General features: G+C 43.6%; 1 protein-coding gene across 2 annotated transcripts in view; it reads left to right on the plus strand.

The window, feature by feature from the left end:
* The window catches only part of RPN2 (ribophorin II), a 55,288-nt gene that overhangs the window by 29,636 nt on the left and 10,200 nt on the right, over positions 1–15,452 (plus strand). For both annotated transcript variants that reach the window (XM_070485899.1, XM_070485900.1), the window contains exons 10-13: positions 9,084–9,175; positions 11,122–11,236; positions 13,561–13,755; positions 14,959–15,045. In XM_070485899.1, coding sequence (XP_070342000.1) covers positions 9,084–9,175; positions 11,122–11,236; positions 13,561–13,755; positions 14,959–15,045 — 489 coding nt within the window. The remainder of the gene's footprint in view (positions 1–9,083; positions 9,176–11,121; positions 11,237–13,560; positions 13,756–14,958; positions 15,046–15,452) is intronic.

A 15,452-nucleotide genomic window follows, 5' to 3' on the forward strand; every position in this document is an offset into this window, starting at 1 on the left:
TTTGTGCACGAATACGCCAGAAGTGATGCTCTGCCCTTCTCAGTGCATCGTCTTGAGAAGTATGATGTTGATATGTCCCATTGCTGGTGATGTTAACCTTGATCACTTGGTTAAGGTGGTGTCTGCTGGGTTTCTCCATTGTAAAGTTGCTGTTTTCTACTTTGTAATTAAGTGCCTGGTGGAATGATACTTTGATACTCTGCAAATATCCTGATGATCTTGCCTGCAACAGTTGTTAAGGTGGTTTTCTCTTTCTTTCTTTTCTTCTACGTTTGTTAGTTGGAATTCTGCTTTAAGAAAAAGCTGCTCCTTTTTTCTTCCCCCTCCCATTTATTTATTCAATTATTTATAGCACTTTGGACTCATGGCTATTTATTTTACTGTATAGGTTATTATCATTTATTTTGTTGCTCATATTATCCCAGATATGGCCTTTAGAGAGCTCCTCACGTTGGCTCCTGTGACACTCACTTTCTTTTAATGAAAGGACAAGGCAGCTAGAAAGTTTGACCTTTTCAAAAGTGGGCATTACTTAACATAGGTAGATTAAACGCTTATGTTTAAAGTTTGGCAGAAAGGAAGATATTTTCTGGAACTCTAGTGTCTCTGCGTTTTCTCTATTTCATGTCTGACCTTTTTGGGCATAAGACATCTGATCCTAGTCCATTTACTAACACAGAATTTGGACAGCAACTATTGTAGTGTGTACCTTGAACCTCTACAATCTAGATTCTTTCAACTTTAATTTCCTTCATTAAGGGGCTTTATTTGCAACTGAACACATTAAATGGCAAACTTTTTCTTTTTGCCCGAAACCTCTTCTTCCTTCTGCCTTTCCAATCTTGATAATAACCTATCCAGTTTAAGTGCCATAACCATATGTCACAGTCCTTCTTAACCTCTTCCTTTCTTCCCCTTTCTGACTTCTGTTCAGTCACAAAGTCCTGTTGATTCCACCTTGGAAGTCTTTTGCTTGAGTCCTTTGTTCTTCAGTCCCAGTGATCCTCCTTGGTTAGAGCCCTGTGTTATTTATCTAGACTGATAAGGTAGTTTCTAACTAGTTTCCTTGTCTTTAATCTCTGCCCCTTCCATTTAATTTTTCGTTAAGTGCCACTGGAGTGATAAAATCGCCTCGCTCCTCTGGTTAAACATTTCTTTGGTTCCCTGTTGCCTGTGAGTGAGGTCTAGACTCCTCAGCCTGGCTTAGGAGGTCCTCTGCAGGACACAGGCACGTGCTTCAGTGCAGTGCATCCCTGTCCCCTCAGCCCTGGCTCCTCTTGACTGCAAACTGGTCCTCAGATGAACTTTACATGCACATGCCCTTGGACTTCGACTCTTGTTTCCTCCACGGGAAACGCTCTTCCTCTCCCCCGCTCATATGCTGAAGTACTCATCCTGTAAGATCTAGTTCAAATGTTGCTCCTTCATCTGTGCTCCTGTAGTACTTTATTTTTGTTTTTTAGTATGGACTATTTCAATATACAGAAAAGAACAGAGAGTAATACAATGAATCCTTATGTACCTGTGGCCACTCATCTCCTTCAGACACCAGCATTTTGCTATATTTGCTCCTTTTGAGGGGGAGGTGAGAAATAAAACCATATAGATTGTATTTAAGCTCCCTGTGTACTTCTCGAACACTTGTTCTCTCTTTCCCTAGATTTGGAGTTTGATGTTCCAATGCCAGTTTTTATGTTTCTGCTGCACATATATGTATTTTTAAACAATATATTGCATTGATTTGCATCTTCTCAAATTTTAAACATTACATTATACTATACGTATCCTTTTGCACTTTCCTTGTTTTTACTCAATATTAATTTTATGACAAGACATAGTGATGTGTGTAGAACTTGAGCTATATGCATAAATATGGATTATTGTCATGAAATTGATCATCCCCCTTTTGTGAATGGATCAGATTTTATTAATTCATTTCCTGTTGTTGGATATTTAGATTGTCACGGTTACAAACAGTGCTACTGTGAACATCTTAGCACACGTCTCCTTGTGTGCATTTTGTTTGTTTGTCCAGAGTGAGGTTTTGGGGTTGTAGGGTGTGCTCATCTTCCAGCTTTATTAAATGTTGCCAAATTGCTTTTTTCTGCACATTCTTACCAATATTTGGTACTATGAATTTTTGATAATCTGATGGGTATGAAATGGTATCTTATTGTTTTAATATTTTTCCTTGGTTGCTAGTGAGACTGAGCCTCTTTTCTTATGTTTATTGGCCATTTAGGTTTCCTTTTCTGTGAATTGTCATATATCTCGTCTGTTTTTCTTCTGGTTTGTTAGTCTTTTCATTATTGATTTTTAGGAGCTATATATGTTCTGGATACTAATCCTTAGTTATTAGCACTAGATTGTCTTCCCCCAGCGTTGCTTTATGGCATCTTTTGATGCATAGAAGTTAATTTCAGTGAAGCCTAATTTGAAGGTCTTTCTTCCTAGATTGTGCTTTTTGTGTTTTTTAAAAAGTCCCATGCTGCTCCAAGGTCAAAAAGATATTCTCCAATATTTTCTTCTGATGGTTTTTAAGGGTTTTTTCCCATTTTACTTATGGCTTCAATCTACCAAAGTTTATTTTTGTTGCTATAGTATTTTACACTCCATCTATAATTGTTCTTATTGCATTGTATTGCCATTGTTTGCCTTTATGTATGTTTTGCTCTTTCTTTGGGCTGGGAGCCCCCTGTGGGCAGACACCAAATATTTTTTCGGCGCTTAGCTTCCATCTCAGACCACTTAGAAGAAGAAAAGGATGGAGTGATCTAAAGATGTTTTCTCCCATTTCAGGGACCTTGGAACCATGGTAATTTGTCTTCCAGGGGTGAGCCTTGTGCCCTACACAGAGTAGCTTGGCTTTTTTTTTAATAACAGGTTTATTGAGGATATCATTCACATGCCATAAAATTTAGCCATTAAAAGTATACAGTTCATGGAGCTGGCCCAGTGGCGCACAGGTTAAGTTCGCATGTTCTGCTTCAGCAGCCCAGGGTTTGCGGGTTTGGATCCCGGGTGCGGACATGGCACCACTTGGCTAAGCCATGCTGTGGTAGGCATCCCACATATAAGGTAGAGGAAGGTGGGCATGGATGTTAGCTCAGGGCCAGTCTTCCTCAGCAAAAAGAGGAGGATTGGCAGCAGATGTTAGCTCAGGGCTAATCTTCCAAAAAAAAAAATATATAAAAAAGTACATACTTCAGCGTTTTTAGTATATTTACAGAGCTGTGCAACCATCACCACTATCTAATTCCAGAACATCTTTGTCACCCCAAAAAGCAACCTGTGCCTATTAGTAGACACCCCTATTCTAGGAATATATCCTTCTCCCAGTCCTGGCAACTAGTGATCTACTTTTTGTCTCTATGGTTTGTTTATTTGGGACATTTCATAAGTGGAATCATACAATACATAGCCTTTTGTGTCTGGCCTTTTTTACTTGGCATATTTTCAAGGTTCATTCATGTTGTAGAGTGTGCCAGTACTTTATTTCTTTTAATGGCTAAATAATACACCATTATATGGATATACCATGTTCTGTTTATCTAGTCATCAATTGATGGACATTTGGGCTATTTCTGCTTTTTAGCTATTATAAATAATGTTGCTGTGAACATTCATTTACAAGTTTTTGTTTGAACACCTATTTTCAATTCTTATGGATGTGCCTAGGAATGGAATTGCTGGGTCATATGATAACTCTGTGTTTAACTTTTTGAGGAACTGACAACTGTTTTTCAAAGAAGTTGCATCATTATACATTCCTGCGCTCAGTGTATGAGGGTTCCAGTTTCTCTACATCCTTATCAACACTTGTTGTTATCTGTCTTTTTCATCCTGGCCATCCAAAGTGCATGTGGAGTGATATCTCATTGTGATTGGGATTTGCATTTCCCTGATGGCTAATGATATTGAGCATCATTGATCTGTGTTTTTATCCTTATACCAAACTATGCTGTCTTGATCCCTATAACAGCTTGGCTTTTTGTAACATCAAATCTGGTGTTTGTCCAAGTGTTTCTGTGGTGGTTGGAAAAATTCTCTAAGTGTAAAATAGAAGAAATGGCTAATAGCTGTTACTCATGCAATGATAATAAGCCCCTATGGAGGCTATTGCTGTCTTTTTCCTTCCTGGTGATGGGCTAAGTGTTGCAAAATCTCCTCTGTTCCTCTTCGTTGCGTTAGACTTTTAGGCGCATGTGAGTGTGTGTGTGTGGGGGGGGTATGCGTGTGCCTGCTCTGACCTCTGTCACATATGCAACTTTACTTTGTAATTTCAGTAATAGTCATACTTAGAGCCTCAGAGCGGGTCAGCAGGCCCTGTTTACTCTCCTGAGAGATGCTCCACTTTGGTCAGAGTGCATTAACGGTGGTTTGGTGTGGAAGGCCTGTAATAGCACTCATTGACATTGGACTTGCTGTCATGGGAAGCGTGGGTTTTAGAAGCTGTCATTAACATTAATTGCCCCTAATGCACCATCATTTTTGACAATAATGAGCTGAGCAGGAGGGTTATTATTCTCAGCAAAAAGACTATGTTTCCTGGTGTTGAAACATTTTTTGAGGTGTTTGTGGCATGCAGCACAGGCAAAGACAGGAGTAGCGTGATTCACTGTAAAGCAGCCTTGGCTGCATCTTGAAGTGGCTAAACAAATCCCTTTCCTCTTAGGAAACTAGCCCTGCAGCGCTAGTGTGAAGGAAGGAGCCGCTGACCAATGGGGATTCTACTCTGGACTCTTTACAACAGGGCTTTGAAAAAGTCACAATGATTTTTGCTTCTCAGTTTGCTTTAAAAAAGCAGCTTAAAAATGCTTTTCTTTTAAATGCTTCCAGAGACCCATTTGTAGTAAGATTTGAGGAGCAGAAGGACTTGTTTTAAACTGTTCCCTGTTCAAGAACAGCCCTACAGTGTTTCTGTGCAACAAAGAAAGCTGTAACTTAGGGGCATTTTAAAATCAGGGCCGAGAGCAAACCCAGAATGCCTTGAGTTAAGTGCGCTTTGCCCTTTATCATTCCATGTGTCTGCATTGTCTGGGAATGCTTATGACAGCTTTAAAACAAACACACAGTTGAACCTTGATTTAGCAGGCCTTAGCGACCAAGTTCTTGTTGAAAGTTTATAGTCAGAATTTGAACAAAAAACTCGCAAGTTGATGGCTTCCCTGTCACTATAATTAGGATACACTGAGGAGCCTTACACATGCCTTCAAACATCTGTTTATGTTTATCCATCTGCTGGAAAGGAGAGTGATTATTTTTAAAATCATATTTATTGGGTGGTACGTTTTTTTTTTTGAGGAAGATTAGCCCTGAGCTAATGTCTGCTGCCCATCCTCCTCTTTTTGCTGAGGAAGACTGGCCCTGAGCTAACATCCATGCCCATCTTCCTCTACTTTACATGTGGAACACCTACCACAGCATGATGTGCCAAGTGGTGCCATGTCCGCACCCAGGATCCAAACTAGCCAACCCCGGGCCACCGAAGCGGAACGTGTGCACTTAACCGCTGCCCTACCAGGCCGGCCCCTATTGGCTGGTAGTTTTTAATACAAAAATGTTTATAAAGAAGAAAGTAGTTGGCATACAATCTTATTGCTCAGATAATTCCTACTTTTTTTTTTTTTAAAGATTTTTTTTTTTTTTTTTTCCTTTTTCTCCCCAAAGACCCCCGGTACATAGTTGTACATTCTTCGTTGTGAGTCCCTCCAGTTGTGGCATGTGGGACGCTGCCTCAGCATGGTTTGATGAGCAGTGCCATGTCCACACCCAGGATTCGAACCAACGAAACAGCGCAGCGGAGCGCGCGAACTTAACCACTTGGCCACGGGGCCAGCCCCAGATAATTCCTACTTTTTAAAAAATAGGAGTAAAATACCCATGTGGTTTAAAAAATTTCAGAGTACAAGAAGATATGTAATGAAGTCTAAGAGCCTTTTCCCCTCCCTTCAGTCCAGTTCCTCTGCTCAGAAGAATGTTATTCACAGTTAACTGTGTGCACTTTAAGAAAAAGAAGGATGCATATATCAAATGAGTGAATGCATATTCTTTCTTATTTACACAAAAAGAATTGTTCTATAAATGGTTGTATTCTTTGCTTTTGTCAGAAAGTAGAGGCTCCCAGCTTTCCCCTCAGGGGTCTATTCAACTTGATGGCCTTCCCCATCCGTAATTCACCCGCTTGCCTAGACTCAGTGACAGGCAGTGATGTTAAATATAATTCTGCCAATAGATGGCTGTATATTCAAAAGTAGGAGGTAATATCTCCATATCTGCGTGTAGACACCTACCTTGTTTTTTTAATTGCTCTGTAGTAATTCGTAGTGTGCGTGTACTGTTATTTATTTAACTAGTCTCTTTATGGAGATTTAGGTGGGATGATGATTTCAAGATCACATTTACAGATTAAATGAGTGAGTTCTTAAGCGAATGAGTCACCGAAGTGAAGAGGGAGTTATCTGGTTAATGCTGATGAAGAGTGCAGCGTAGTTAACTATGAAGACAGTTATTTTTTTTTTTTTTTTTTTTTTTTATTTTTTCCTTTTTCTCCCCAAAGCCCCCCGGTACATAGTTGTGTATTCTTCGTTGTGGGTTCCTCTAGTTGTGTACATAGTTGTGTATTCTTCGTTGTGGGTTCCTCTAGTTGTGTCATGTGGGACGCTGCCTCAGCGTGGTCTGACGAGCAGTGCCATGTCCGCGCCCAGGATTCGAACCGACGAAACACTGGTCCGCCTGCAGCGGAGCGCACGAACTTAACCACTCGGCCACGGGGCCAGCCCCTGAAGACAGTTATTTTTAAAGCATGGAATATTGCTAAACTCTCACCTCTTCCCAAACTGGAGGACTGCCTCAGCCCTCCTGCTGCGCGTTCCCCGCCCCCCAACCAAGGGCTCCCCCGCTGTTCTTCTCCTGTGCTTTTGTAGCGCTTTGTACATCCCTCTGTTAAAGCAGTGGGCTGGTCTGTTGGAGTTTGGCTTTGGTATCTACTGCCCTTGAGGACAGGAAGTGCGTCTTGCCGTTTCTCTGTATCTCTAGTACTCCAGATACTCTCGGGGGTCGTAGGGAAAGTGCTCTCAGTGGGGTGTCTTGCTACCAGTCGGTAGCCTAATCAAAGCTCTTGGGCTACGTCTTTGCTTGAGCCTTCCTCAAGGCTAGTTTTTCTTCAGATGGAAGTGGTGTCACTGCTTCTCTGGGTTGAGCTTTATATAGCAAAGCGTGCCCTGGTCCCGAGCCCCAGGTGAGTTGTGAAGCCGTTTGCCAGCAGAGAGCCCAAAGAGCCGAAGTGGAGGCTCCCAGCTCTCTCCTGGGGCTTTACTCAACTTGAAGGCCATCTCTTCCCCTCCCCCACTGCCAAGTTCACCCACTTGCCTAGACTCAGTGACAAGCAATGATGCTAAATATAATTCTGCCAACAGGTGGCTGTGTATTGAAAAGTAGGAGGTAATGATATCCTTACAGCCTCTGGTAATAAATCTTTTCCATTCAGGTTTTTTTTTTTTTAAGCAAAATAGAACACCCCTATTCAACCTGATAATTGAGGCAGTTGTCACAGAATAGTTATTATGGCGGCAGGAGAGAAGGCTGTTAAGAGGAATCACTTGATAGCTATCTTATCCCTTTTTAATTTTTCTTCTTTGCCCTTGATTTGAGGCTATCACACCTTGATAGTGCATTTTAGAAAAATGCTGAATCTATCCTTCAATTCCTTGCCCGCCCTCTATATTCTTTCATCCTGCCTCAGGCTGTAAACCAGTGGATTTGGCAAGGATTTCCTTAAGCATTACATTCAAGCTTATCAAATATTTGCAACTCTGACAGATATGTTTACACATAAAAAGTGCCTTGGGTTTGCATAATTTGCACATTCAGACTTAGATTTTAAATCAGAAATTTCCCGTGAACAGACTTTTAGCATGTTTTCTGTCCCTTTTGGAATTTTGCATTTATTTTCATCTAATTTTAAAAAATTTCTTGTTTACTGGCATTAGCTAGCCCAGTTCCTCTTTGTGAAAATATTTATGAGGAACATATAGAATTCAAACGCCGCAAGAGTCTAGTTTGTGCTTCTAACAAACTCCAAATCTCAGTGGCTTAAAACAACACAGGTCTTTTTTGCCCACGCTGGGTCTCTTTAATGTGTCAGCTGGAGGCTCTGCTCCATGTCGTCCTTACTCCAGGCCCGGGGCTGGAGGAGCAAGCCTCTCTCTGCATGTTGTCCATGTCCATGTCAGAGGCAGAGAATCCCGCAGGGACTCCTAAAGGTTTCATTTGGAAGTGGCATACTTCACTTCTGCTCACATTTCCTTGGCCAGAGCGAGACCACGCCTGACTCCCGGGGTGCAGGGAAGTGCACTCTACCCCACTCGTGGAAGGAGAACAGGGAGTCTTGGGGAACGCACAGGTGGCTGCCGTGGCTTCTTAGGTCTTCATGGGCAGGTTTACAGTATTGCTTGGCACAGAGTGAGTGTTACTGGGAGGCTGGATAGCAAGGTGCGAAAGAACACGGGCTCTGAGTCAAAATGCCTGAGGCTGAATACTGGCTCCTCACTTCCTAGCTCTCTAAACTTGAGCAAGTAGCTTCATCTCTAATCGTTAACGTCCTCATCTGAAATAGCACTACCTTACAGGGTAAAGACTAAATGAGATAGTCTTTATAAGGTCAGTGTCTTTCACATAATAAACACTCGATAAATATTAGCTGTCATTTGAATTGAGTACTTATTAAGTTATTTGAAGGTTATGCTTAAGGATTTTCCCCCTTATTTATTTTAAAGTACATGTGAAAAGATGTTTTTTTTCCTCCCCAGTCCTCCCCTCCCCTCCCATCTCCTCCTCTTTTCTTTTTATACCATCCAACCAAAGCCGAAGAAAGGATAAGAATCAAGGAGTTACTTTTAGGCCTCAGGTTGGGAGAAGTGGAAATACCACCCGGCGGGGTCAATTTTACTAAAATCATTGAAGACTCCTGTCCTCGGATTTTTTTATGCCTTTACTCACCTTGAAGAGAAAAATTGGGGTAAGCATGTTAATTCCTGGCATATCCACCAGTTGACTTGGCAATTTTTTCTGTTTCACTCCAGCTCAGAGTCAAGATCTCTACTGAAGTCGGCATCACAAACGTTGATCTCTCCACCGTGGATAAGGATCAGAGCATTGCACCCAAAACCACCCGGTAGGTGGGGTGCCTCCTGGGCACAGAGGAGCCTTGGCTTGAGCTGAGAGGAGCAGCCTAGGCACCGAGCCCTCCACGTGTCATTTCTGTGTCAGCGGTGAGGCAGCTCCCTCTCCAAATTAAAGAGGCTGTAGTCCCGCTGGCATCGCCCCAGGGATGCTGCCTGGCCTGCTCGCAGACTTGGGGCTTGTCTAGACCAGTGGCCAGTCCCTGAGCAGACTGTTGATTCCTGGTCCACAGTGAGATGAGGAGCTTACCTCACAATGTAAATCCGAGTCAGTCAGCCACGTCACCAAGCATGTTATTTAGTTCAAATGACAATTTATTTTTTATTTTTATTTTTTTTTAGATTTTATTTTTCCTTTTTCTCCCCAAAGCCCCCTGGTACATAGTTGCATATTTTTAGTTGTGGGTCCTTGTAGTTGTGGCATGTGGGATGCCGCCTCAGTGTGGCCTGATGAGCAGTGCCATATCCGCACCCAGGATCCCAACTGGCGAAACCCTGGGCCGCCGAGTGGAGCGTGGAAACTTAACCCCTCGGCCACGGGGACGGCCCCAAATGACAATTTTTTTAAAAACAAGACTTTCTCAATGAAGGAAGCAGTGCTTTAATTTGTATTCTAGTGTAATCTCTTTCTCTTCACAATCCTGAATTTGCTTTTAGTGGCCTCATGGCAACTCTCTTTGGCCCACAGTGGGTCTGAAATCAGCTGGAAGCCTCATAGGCCCTTAGAGCTGAGCCAGCAGATACCTGACACTGGGGTTCCTATCCCCTTTCTCAGGTCCGTGGAAGGCATCACTAATCAGTCACAGCATTTGTTCCTGCTGAACACAATCCTTTTAACGCAACCTTCTGGGTAACCATTAGCAATTGATCAGAGTTGGGCCGGGACACTGTATGAAGCTCATTTGTCAGCCCTTTCCCAGATCCTTATTCTTGTGGGGGAGCCCGTGTAGACCTCTGGGTATAGTTCAGACCCCAACTTTAGTCAGCTGGGGTGGCTATAGATGCTAGAGAAAGTAGATGAACCCTCAAGGCCATTTTGAAGATGGAGGATGTTAGCCAGAGCCTAGAGTCCAAGCATTCGCTCCTTTTAAGTCACGTGCAAGGCCTGGCCTTTCTGCCCCGGCTTAGATATTTTCATAGTGACATTGGAGATGGGAGCACAGTTGAGAACCCACTGGAATAATGTCTGTGAGAGTGCGTGGCAAAATTTAATGCTCTGTATAGATGAAGAGTTGGTGTTACTCATAAGTAAATATTTAGCCAAAGGATAAAATATAGCCAAGTGTGAGCTCTGTAACCATTTGGTTTGTTTTATCCCCTGGCCATCTTAATCTAAAATCCCAGGAGATAGCTGTGAAAAGAACAGTTTTCTCATCAAGTCTGCCTGTTGAGAAAATGACTTTTAAAACCTAATTTCAGGCAGAAAAATAAATTGAAACAGTGCCTAGGAAAAAAATACAGCATTAGAAAACGAAAAAGCTCTAAGTGCCTTTCTTTCCTTTACATCCACCCCCTCTTCTCTCGACCTTGCTCACACATGCTGCTAGCATCGATCCTGTGAGTATTTCTCCTTGCGCTTCTGCCAGCCTAGCTCTCCAGTCCACCTGTGTGCCTGCAAGGGGACGTGTGAGCCCCTCTTGTGCCTGACTTGGTTGAATAGACATCCTTAGGTCCTTCAGGTGAAAGCCTGGAGCATATGCACAGAGCATTTTCCCCAGACCCTGATGGAAGTTCATTCTGTGCTGTTCTCAGTCCTGGCTTTATCAGTCCAATTTGCCGTCAGGCCACAGACAGCTCTCCACTCTGTCCTCCCCCAGCAGAAAAGTGTTAACAATGGGAGAGGGAGGATTGGGCAAGGAAGTGAAGTCTGTGTTCTTTACCCTGTTCTAGAGATATGCAGATCCTCTCAGAAGATTTACTGTATAAATGTCTCTTTCAGGGTGACCTACCCAGCCAAAGCCAAGGGCACGTTCGTCGCTGACAGCCACCAGAACTTTGCTTTGTTCTTCCAGCTGGTAGATGTGAACACTGGCGCTGAACTCACCCCTCACCAGGTCAGGAAAAAGCCCAGACAGTTCTCTTGGTCTGAAACATTAGTGTACACTAGAGTTGTTGTTGCACCATGGAACGCTGGCTAGAGAAAAGTTCCAGATTCCTGCTTTCAGCTCCTCACGCAGAACCCTGAAGGTCCATTGGGTTCTCCCCCGTGACTTCTACTTCTTCTCATACTGGCTGTAACCCTGGCCCTGGCGTATGCTCTTCTTTTTTAAAAGATTAGCTGGTATTGAGAACATATATTGAAGGCAGATTAGTACTTAATTGAGGCTCTTTTTTCTGACAAAGAAAACATATATTGAAATAATTTTGAAAAAAGGAAAACCTAGGCAGTGGGCCCAAAGCATATTTTTTTTGTGGCCAAAGCAGATATTTCTATTTGTGGGAATCTGGAGAATAGCCCTTTTTAACTTGTGCCTACTTCATAGTATGAAAGCAAAGGACTTCATTTTTGGTTTCCATATATAAAATAATGATAATTATTATTTAAAAGATTTTCCCTTTCCACAGAAACTCTGATACGACCCCTTGTCCTCTCAGATTCCTCCTCCCCTCCTCTGTCATCCCTCTTGGCTGAGAACAACGGCTCACAGCCCTGCCCCAGAATGGTCATATTGTAAAGGGAAATTCAGAGAAATACTTTGAACGCTGAAGATAGGAAGGAATGTGCTCTAGTGGCTGTGGTTTAGGTGTTTGTAGCGATAGTTTAGCAAGAGCTAGCAGACCTGTGTCCATGCCGAGAGGCGGCTTCAGAGCAGACCACTGAGGTGAGTGGGTTTACTAGGAAACCTTTTCCTTTCTGCTTCTCGTAGCTGCAGCTGCGGCACTTGCGCCCGGGCCCCAGAGCGTTGACCCCAGTCCCGGTGCTTCTGTGTTCCTCTCTCCCTTCCTCGCCCAGGCTCCAGAGAGCTTGGTCAGAGCGCCTAGCCATGGCTAACTGAGCTTTAAGCACTTTACCCTCTTAACATTTCCCAGCTCCTTCTCAGAATGACCTTTGCCAACCAGACAGCACAGGGAAGAAAGAATGTGAAAAGAAGAAATTACAAGATGAAGTTGGTGGGGTTGGCATTGGGTCGGGGGGAGAGTTAGGAAACATAACTTTGAAGAGTTGTCTCCTCCAAGATTCTGTTTTGGAAGCCATGGCTTAGAGACCTCCCAGGTAGAGAGAGCATTTTGCAGATGAGTCTGGTTGCTGCCTGCACTTGGCTGTGACAGGAGGAAGATGAGGTATCCAGGCTCCTCAATCCGGTTCTTGGCCGAGACTGCTGTGGTCAGGATGCTTCACATCTCTGGGCTGCTTTCCCTAAACACTTTGATGGTGGTTCTTTGTTGCTCAGGTGTAGAGTAACAAATGAGATTTATATTTTTTCTGTGGATCCAGCACTAGCTCTGTTAAGGATTAAATGTCAACTCATTTAATCCTCGTGCCTTATGATCTGTAAAATAGAACCAGTCTACCTGCTTTGTTAAATTCTTTATTTTGAGACACTTGAAAAAAAAGCTCTGAGTGGATATTAAGTTTTGCTGCAGTTTTAATGTGCAGAAGCCTTAGTTTCCTGTGCCATTGGGGGCATAGGATGATTAGACTTGTACCATCATATTGATGATAGTATCAGCTCGTTGACCAGCTGGTATACACTCGGTCCTGCGCTCAATGCTTTGCGTACATTACTGTGCATCTTCACGCAGATGCACCGCATGTGGAAGTTAATCATTCTGTCTTGAAGATGAGGAAATCAGGGCCCACGGAGGTTAAGTGACCTGCTCAGCTAATAAGGAGTGGAAGCAGATCTGTCTGTCTTCAAAGCCTGGGCTCTCTCTGTGACACCAGGCTTCTCTGCTCGATTAGAACTCTGCCTTGCTCTCAATCCCCAAGCCGCCTCTACTAAATCTTCAGCTGGAGGCACTAGGAAATGGAAAACGGGCCTCTTACAGTTCCACCTCATTTCCCTTCTTTTCACCCTCTGGTGAAGAAGTTAATTGGGCAGCAAAGTGGCCAAAAGGCTGGCAGGAAGAAGAAATTGCAGTAACAGCAAAAGGCTTAAATCATCCGCAAACTGGGCAGTCAGCCTCCAAGTAGTCGAGAATTGGCTGGACTCCTAAGTTAAATTTCTTTTACTAGCAAAAAGTTCTCTCTCATCTCTGAACTGGGAACCAGGGTGGGATGGCCACTCCTTCCGCGCTCTCTCAGGCAGATCTGGCAGACCCCAGAGCTCCCGCTGTGACGACAGCTGACAGTGTCTGTTGCCTCCTTGATTCGATGTTGGGCCCAGAGGGAGTTTTGAAATTATCGAATGAAAGGTTGTATTATTGTTCCACCCAGACATTTGTCCGACTCCATAACCAGAAGACTGGCCAGGAAGTGGTGTTTGTTGCTGAGCCGGACAGCAAGAATGTATACAAGTTTGAACTGGATACCTCCGAAAGAAAGATCGAATTTGACTCTGCATCCGGTACCTACACCCTGTACTTGATCATCGGAGATGCCACTTTGAAGAATCCGATCCTTTGGAATGTGGTATGTGCCTGAATGAACCTTGACCCAGGCAAGAGTGACTGTGTGCCACCCACGGGGCAATAAATATGCATTGTGAGGCAAGGGGCTGTATGCTGTCTCCATTAGTAGTCTTAGGGGCATGTACATGGCCTGGCACATACGGGCTTAGTATATAGTGATCGAGTGAATGAATGAAGTATAAATTTGCCCTAATGGGTTCTAGTGAATTTCTATAAAAGTTATACTGGAAGGAGGTTTTCTTCTTACAGCAAAGCACTGTGGGGGATACATAGATGAAAGAGAAAAAGGCCTTGGCCTCTGAGATATGGTATAGTCTCACAGGGTAGGAGCGCATAGGGTAAGATTTGAATTCTGATAACAATTCAGGGTGGTGTGGGGTAATGAATTGTGGGATATGCAAAACACTAATAAACTAATATCCAACATTTGCAAAGCATGTTATAGTTTGCAAATATTTTTCACCTACATATCTCACTTTTGATTGGTGTGATAAGAGAAAACTTCTTGAAAGACATGGCATTTGATCGAGGGGCCGAAGAATTACAAAGGTTTATCAGATTGTTGTCTGCGGGCTGTGGGATGATTGCTGAGGACCGGCCTGCAGAACAGCTCAAGGTGCTTTCAGTGAGCCATGCGTGGGTCCGTTTTGCTGGAGCACCTGAATCTAGTCAAGAGCAGTAGGCGAGTAGGTGATGAGGTTGGAAAGGTGGCAGAGGCCAAATTGCAGGCCTCGAATGGTGGTTAGCTCTCTTTGTAAGACAAAGGGGCAGCTGCGTTTTCTTGTGTTGTCAAAGCTCCTTTTCTTCTCCTGGACTTTGGGCTCCTTTTACGAGAGCACATTTTTATTTCTTTTTTTTTCCTGTGACTAAATCACACTTCCCAGGGACACTGAGCAGTTTCTGATTGCAACTGTAACACCCTGAGTACCAGCTGGGATTTTTGTATTAAGCAGCTCTGTGGGGCTCACCAGACCAGTAGGAAATTGGAACTCTTGCTCTGAAAACCATTTTCAACAAATATTTTGTTCTTGAAATTTTTCCTGCCTCAATTTATCAACTAATGGATGAGGAGTGATTGGACCGCTTGGAGCTTCTTCAGCTGTGGCCCTGGACGTGTGTTAATGGGGTGCTCTCCTGCTGATGAGCTTCACCGCCCCCCCCCCCTTCTGTTCCTGTGCCTTTAAAGACTGCACTTGTTTTTTAGGCTGACGTGGTCATCAAGTTCCCGGAAGAGGATGCTCCGTCGACTGTCCTGTCCAAGAAACTTTTTACTCCCAAACAGGAAATTCAGGTATATCCCAAAGGGCTTCTCCACTGAACACAGAGGAGCAATGTGCAGTGAGCACAATGAGAGAGGGCAGCAAAGCCCCGGACTGTGGCTCTGGTCCCTTCTTTAACCTGTTTATATGATGTTTTGTAGTTTGGTCCTTGCTACCTTGTAAATTAGGTAGGGCAAATATCAGTCTCATCTTTGATCTGAAAAAACAGGCTCAAAGAGCCAGTGGCTAGCTCCCAGAAAACAGATCGTTGGAGACAAATTCGGAACCTGAGTCTCTTTTTCCTAAACATCCAGGAGGTTCAGCCCTCAGGTCACAGCTGGACAGCTACAGCATGGATGGGTTTGGCTGTCTTCCTCTCTGCTCCTGCGTAAGTCAGGGCTGATGGCGCCTACAGGTGGAAACCTCAGCTGAGAGAACA

The sequence above is a fragment of the Equus asinus genome, chromosome 15, assembly GCF_041296235.1.
Source record: "Equus asinus isolate D_3611 breed Donkey chromosome 15, EquAss-T2T_v2, whole genome shotgun sequence".
Lineage (NCBI taxonomy): Eukaryota > Metazoa > Chordata > Mammalia > Perissodactyla > Equidae > Equus > Equus asinus.